The sequence below is a fragment of the Gymnoscopelus braueri genome (assembly GCF_963280865.1).
Source record: "Gymnoscopelus braueri genome assembly, chromosome: 20".
In the NCBI taxonomy this organism is placed as follows: Eukaryota; Metazoa; Chordata; class Actinopteri; order Myctophiformes; family Myctophidae; genus Gymnoscopelus; species Gymnoscopelus braueri.
The window spans coordinates 46,697,453-46,704,494 of record NC_137622.1 but is presented as its reverse complement, the minus strand read 5'-3'; the positions used below and the strand labels follow the sequence as shown (position 1 = coordinate 46,704,494).

Genomic DNA, 7,042 nt, shown 5'->3' with positions numbered 1-7,042 from the left:
ACGTCAGTGGCAGTGAATGAGTTAAAGGAGTAGTTCACCCAAAAGATACTTGTTTTCTATCAATTACACACCCTGTGAAGCATTGAATTCATGGAGATTTTGTTTTGTTTTTGTCGCATTCCTGAGAGAATAATTTGCTGACCGGCTGATAGATGTTAACGTCTCCGGTAGGAGACACAAAGGAAAGATGCTAATGTCTCCGGTAGGAGACACAAAGGAAAGATGCTAATGTCTCCGGTAGGAGACACAAAGGAAAGATGCTAATGTGTCCGGTAGGAGACACAAAGGAGTCTCTTTGAGTCTCCTACCGGAGAGACCGCTGGTCATCAAATTATTGTCTCAGGAATGAATGTGCCAAAAACAAAAACGTTTTTTTTTACATGGGGCGTACTACTCCTTTTATACTAATAGATTGTAATATTCATAAGGTTTACTGTGTAATGCTATATTATATTAATTATGTCATATTCATAAGGTTTACTGTGTAATGCTATATTATATTAATATGTAATATTCATAAGGTTTACTGTGTAATGCTATATTATATTAATATGTAATATTCATAAGGTTTACTGTGTAATGCTATATTATATTAATATGTAATATTCATAAGGTTTACTGTGTAATGCTATATTATATTAATATGTAATATTCATAAGGTTTACTGTGTAATGCTATATTATATTAATTATGTCATATTCATAAGGTTTACTGTGTAATGCTATATTATATTAATATGTAATATTCATAAGGTTTACTGTGTAATGTTATATTATATTAATATGTAATATTCATAAGGTTTACTGTATAATGCTATATTATAAGGTTTACTGTGTAATGCTACATGTCATATTAATATGTAATATTCATAAGGTTTACTGTGTAATGCTACATGTCATATTAATATTCATAAGGTTTACTGTGTAATGCTACATGTCATATTAATTTTTCAAATATTCATAAGGTTTACTGTGTAATGCTACATGTCATATTCTGTCATATATATATATATATATATATATATATATATATATATATATATATATATATATATATATATATATATATATAATATATATATATATTATATCTCTATGGATCACATGTTATATTATATCTCTATGGATCACACCGTTATATTATATCTCTATGGATCACACCGTTATATTATATCTCTATGGATCACACCGTTATATTATATCTCTATGAATCACACCGTTATATTATATCTCTATGGATCACACCGTTATATTATATCTCTATGGATCACACCGTTATATTATATCTCTATGGATCACACCGTTATATTATATCTCTATGGATCACACCGTTATATTATATCTCTATGAATCACACCGTTATATTATATCTCTATGAATCACACCGTTATATTATATCTCTATGGATCACACCGTTATATTATATCTCTATGAATCACACCGTTATATTATATCTCTATGAATCACACCGTTATATTATATCTCTATGGATCACACAGCTTGTTTTAGAACGAACACTAGTGGCACTGTAAGCCCAACGGTTGCTAGCCGCCGTTAAACTAACAGAAGAAGAAAGCTGTGTTCCGTGAGCAGCAATAAGACCTCCGGTCAACGATCTCTTCAGAATAAGAGTACCCTCTAGAGTAAAAAGAGGCCATTGAGAAACGATTCATTTGCACATTAAAACTATAAATTAAGCATTTAAACGAAGCTAGACAACACAGATTATGTTTATTTGTAATATATATATTTTTTTTACTGTTTTAATAACATTAAAAATGTATCTAAATGGATAAATGCTGTTCACTGGAGTGCATAGCCTTTACAAATTGGACGCTGGACACGAGACAGCTATTTGCCGTGGCACTTGTGACATACACACGCATTCAGGGAGACCCCCTCTACAACGCCGTCGAGTAAGGGCCGTCCAGTGAGGTCAGGGGTCAGAAAAGGGCCCTTTTCTGAGTGGTCTGAGGGCCCTGAGGGCCCTTTTCTGACCCCTGACATCACTGGACGGCCCGCCACTTTTCCAAATACACCTCTCCCGCTTAGTGGAGAGTGTGGCGTTGTAGACTCCACGCGTTCAGTCTCCCTGAACGCGTGCGCATGACACAAGTGCCACGGCAAAGAGCCGTCTCGTGTCCAGCGTCCAATTTGTAAAAGATATGCTCTGAAAATTGCCCTTTTCTGACCCCTGACCTCACTCGACGGCCCGCCACTTAGCGGAGAGTGTGGCGTTGTAGAGGGGGTCTCCCTGAACGTGTGCGTATGTCAAAAGTGCTGGCGGCAACAGCCGTATCCTGTCCAGTGTCCAGTATTGTCTGAAAACGGCACTTTTCTTACCTCTGGCAGCACTGGACGGCCTGCCACTTTTTTATTTTTTTTTACAAATTATCTCTCAAATGTTCACCATTGTTCAACATTCTGTACTGGTCTGTATCAATTTTCTATCTAGTTTAGAGGCGCTCAGTTATGGAGCAGTTCTCTCTCTCTCTCACACACACACAAAACACACACACACACACACACACACACACACACACACACACACACACACACACACACACACACACACACAATACAAATCCACTAATATTTCATCATTTCATGTCATTTATCTTTTTTTATGCTGTGTTTCCATGTTGTATGTATGTCGAAAAATAATATACATTTTCAATGAATTTTTCTGTTTACATTCGTATTTGTATTGTATTTTAGTTTTAAATAGGTGAGATTTGCTTCTGCAATAAACAATATTATATCATAATAATTTTCCAAGAGTGACCTGGCCTAGAGGCAGCATTATTACAACAATGGACAAACAATACAAAAACAATACATATATGTAACATACACAAATCAATATCCAGTTAAAGTGCAAAACAGTGCTAAGTGCACATTGAACGGGGGTCAATAGACAATTTCAAACTGGAACAACCTGGCACTTAGAAGTGATCTAGTATAAGCCATTTAAAAAGACATACTGTACATCATAAATGTATTTTTTAAATACAATTCTTTTTTTTAACTTGCCACTTAGAAGTGTTTTAGTATGAGGCATTTAAAAGGCATACATCATAAATGTATTTTTTAAATAGATTTGTGTCTTTTAAAAAACATTAAAATTGTACGGTCTTATTTTGAAGGCAACCGGAAACCTTATTGCTGCTAGCTCAAAAACCGGATGTGCTATTGCTGATAATGGAACGGAGCTGAAGAAGAAGAAGAAGAAGAACTTCCGGGTCATACAGTAACTCGTGACGGACGGTGTTTATTTTTAGCACAGTATGCTACATGTAGCATCAGATTAAATACATTGTATCATATAGAGTAGAATAGATACATTGTATCTATTGTGTTTATTATGAATGTAACAACATGATGGATTTAAACAATGAGCCAGACTGAACTACTTAGTTACTTTGTTACTTTAATGTAAACATTTATAATAAGTTTATAACTACAAGATCTAAACATGTGGAGAGTTTCTGGATTTGTGGGAAGAGGTGAGATATTTATAATAATAATATACATTAATGTTTATGTTGGGTCAGTAGATATTTATAATAATGATATACATTAATGTTTATGTTGGGTCAGTTGATATTTATAATAATAATATACATTAAATGTTTATGTTGGGTCAGTAGATATTTATAATAATGATATACATTAATGTTTATGTTGGGTCAGTAGATATTTATAATAATAATATACATTAATGTTTATGTTGGGTCAGTAGATATTTATAATAATAATATACATTAAATGTTTATGTTGGGTCAGTAGATATTTATAATAATAATATACATTAATGTTTATGTTGGGTCAGTTGATATTTATAATAATAATATACATTAATGTTTATGTTGGGTCAGTAGCTACATTCATGATCAACAGAACTACAATTATCTGTCTGTCTCTTATATGTCATCATGATTTGTGTGCGTGGGAACTCATTTTAAACAAGCTTAGTGCTTTACGAGTTATCCAGTTTAGTAGACCTTGTATTGTGGGTTAGGGTTTAGGTAAGGTTAGGGTTAGGGTTTAGGTAAGGTTAGGGTTATTGTTTAGGTAAGGTTAGGGTTATTGTTTAGGTAAGGTTAGGTTAGGGTTTAGGTAAGGTTAGGTTAGGTAGTTTAGTAGACCTTGTATTGTGGGTTAGGGTTTTGGTAAGGTTAGGTTAGGGTTTAGGTAAGGTTAGGTTAGGGTTTAGGTAAGGTTAGGTTATGGTTTAGGTAAGGTTAGGTTAGGGTTTAGGTAAGGTTAGGTTAGGGTTTAGGTAAGGTTAGGTTATGGTCTAGGTAAGGTTAGGTTAGGGTTTAGGTAAGGTTAGGTTAGGTAGTTTAGTAGACCTTGTATTGTGGGTTAGGGTTTAGGTAAGGTTAGGGTTTAGGTAAGGTTAGGTTAGGGTTTAGGTAAGGTTAGGTTAGGTTAGGGTTTAGGTAAGGTTAGGTTATGGTCTAGGTAAGGTTAGGTTAGGGTTTAGGTAAGGTTAGGTTAGGGTTTAGGTAAGGTTAGGTTAGGGTTTAGGTAAGGTTAGGTTAGGTTAGGGTTTAGGTAAGGTTAGGTTAGGGTTTAGGTAAGGTTAGGTTAGGGTTTAGGTAAGGTTAGGTTAGGGTTTAGGTAAGGTTAGGTTAGGTTAGGGTTTAGGTAAGGTTAGGTTAGGGTTTAGGTAAGGTTAGGTTATGGTCTAGGTAAGGTTAGGTTAGGGTTTAGGTAAGGTTAGGTTAGGGTTTAGGTAAGGTTAGGTTATGGTTTAGGTAAGGTTAGGTTAGGGTTTAGGTAAGGTTAGGTTAGGGTTTAGGTAAGCTTAGGTTAGGGTTTAGGTAAGCTTAGGTTAGGTAGTTTAGTACATTGGTTCTCAAAGTGGGGTCCGGGGACCCCCAGGGGTCCTTGAGGGAGTTCCAGGGGGTCCCCAGCTAAATGATGGATAGTTAGGAACCAAATGGACAAATGGTCTGTAACTCAGAGAGCGTACAAATGGAACCAAATGGACCCTAACGGGTCCATAGAAATGCCATTAGATTGGGGCATGTCAAACTGGGGGTCCAAGAAATTAAAATGGTTGACAATCACTGCTATAGAGCCGTAAACATCTTCTCTTATGGGGGTCCTTGGCATATCTTTTCAAATGGGGGTCCGTGGGCTAATAAGTGTCAATTTGGGGGTCCTTGACATGAAAAAGTTTGAGAACCACTGGTTTAGTAGACCTTGTATTGTGGGTTAGGGTTTAGGTAAGGTTAGGTTAGGTTAGGGTTTAGGTAAGGTTAGGTTAGGTAGTTTAGTAGACCTTGTATTGTGGGTTAGGGTTAGGGTTTAGGTAAGGTTAGGTTAGGGTTAGGGTCTAGGTAAGGGTAGGTTAGGTAGTTTAGTAGACCTTGTATTGTGAATTGTACTTCCATGTACTGTTTCTCATGTCTTACTAAAGTACATCAATCAATCAATCAATCAATCAATCAATCAATCACAACATAGAGTTCGAATGCAGTGTAAATAAATACATCACAGTTTAATAGGAAGGATGATAATGTTCATCATTATCATCTCTGAGACCCTGTCTGTCTGTCTGTCTGTCTGTCTGTCTGTCTGTCTGTCTGTCTGTCTACTCTCGCTCTGGTCCAGAAGGAGTTCTTCTATGGTAGTCTATCCTTTCGCCTAACCTCTATGGTAGTCTCTAATAGAGACTTTCCCCTAACCTCTATGGTAGTCTCTAATAGAGACTTTCCCCTAACCTCTATGGTAGTCTCTAATAGAGACTTTCCCCTAACCTCTATGGTAGTCTCTAAAAGAGACTGTCCCCTAACCTCTATGGTAGTCTCTAATAGAGACTGTCCCATAACCTCTATGGTAGTCTCTAATAGAGACTTTCCCCTAACCTCTGTGGTAGTCTCTAATAGAGACTTTCTCCTGACCTCTATGGTAGTCTCTAATAGAGACTTTCTCCTAACCTCTATGGTAGTCTCTAATAGAGACTTTCTCCTGACCTCTATGGTAGTCTCTAATAGAGACTTTCCCCTAACCTCTATGGTACCATAGAGGTTAGGGGAAAGTCTCTATTAGAGACTACCATAGAGGTTAGGGGGAAGTCTCTATTAGAGACTACCACAGAGGTTAGGGGAAAGTCTCTATTAGAGACTACCATAGAGGTTAGGGGAAAGGATAGAGACTACCATAGAGGTTAGGGGAAAGTCTCTATTAGAGACTACCATAGAGGTTAGGGGAAAGTCTCTATTAGAGACTACCATAGAGGTTAGGGGAAAGGATAGAGACTACCATAGAGGTTAGGGGAAAGTCTCTATTAGAGACTACCATAGAGGTTAGGTGAAAGGATAGAGACTACCATAGAGGTTAGGGGAAAGTCTCTATTAGAGACTACCATAGAGGTTAGGGGAAAGTCTCTATTAGAGACTACCATAGAGGTTAGGGGAAGTCTCTATTAGAGACTACCATAGAGGTTAGGGGAAAGTCTCTATTAGAGACTACCATAGAGGTTAGGGGAAAGTCTCTATTAGAGACTACCATAGAGGTTAGGGGGAAGTCTCTATTAGAGACTACCACAGAGGTTAGGGGAAAGTCTCTATTAGAGACTACCATAGAGGTTAGGGGAAAGGATAGAGACTACCGTAGAGGTTAGGGGAAAGTCTCTATTAGAGACTACCATAGAGGTTAGGGGAGGTTAGGGGAAGTCTCTATTAGAGAATACCATAGAGGTTAGGGGAAGTCTCTATTAGAGACTACCATAGAGGTTAGGGGAAGTCGCTATTAGAGACTACCATAGAGGTTAGGGGAAAGTCTCTATTAGAGACTACCATAGAGGTTAGGGAAGTCTCTATTAGAGACTACCATAGAGGTTAGGGGGAAGTCTCTATTAGAGACTACCACAGAGGTTAGGGGAAAGTTTCTATTAGAGACTACCATAGAGGTTAGGGGAAAGGATAGAGACTACCATAGAGGTTAGGGGAAAGTCTCTATTAGAGACTACCATAGAGGTTAGGGGAAAGGACAGAGACTACCATAGAGGTTAGGGGAAAGTCTCTATT

The 7,042-nt window shown here is 37.1% G+C and overlaps 1 protein-coding gene across 5 annotated transcripts in view; it reads left to right on the top strand.

Annotated features, from left to right (window-relative positions):
* Positions 1-3,251: 3,251 nt before the first annotated feature.
* dele1 (DAP3 binding cell death enhancer 1) overlaps positions 3,252-7,042 on the top strand; it is a 31,564-nt gene continuing 27,773 nt past the window's right edge. For all 5 annotated transcript variants that reach the window (XM_080416455.1, XM_080416453.1, XM_080416454.1 and 2 more), the window contains exon 1: positions 3,252-3,505. In XM_080416455.1, coding sequence (XP_080272581.1) covers positions 3,475-3,505 — 31 coding nt within the window. In that variant the 5' untranslated portion in view covers positions 3,252-3,474. The remainder of the gene's footprint in view (positions 3,506-7,042) is intronic.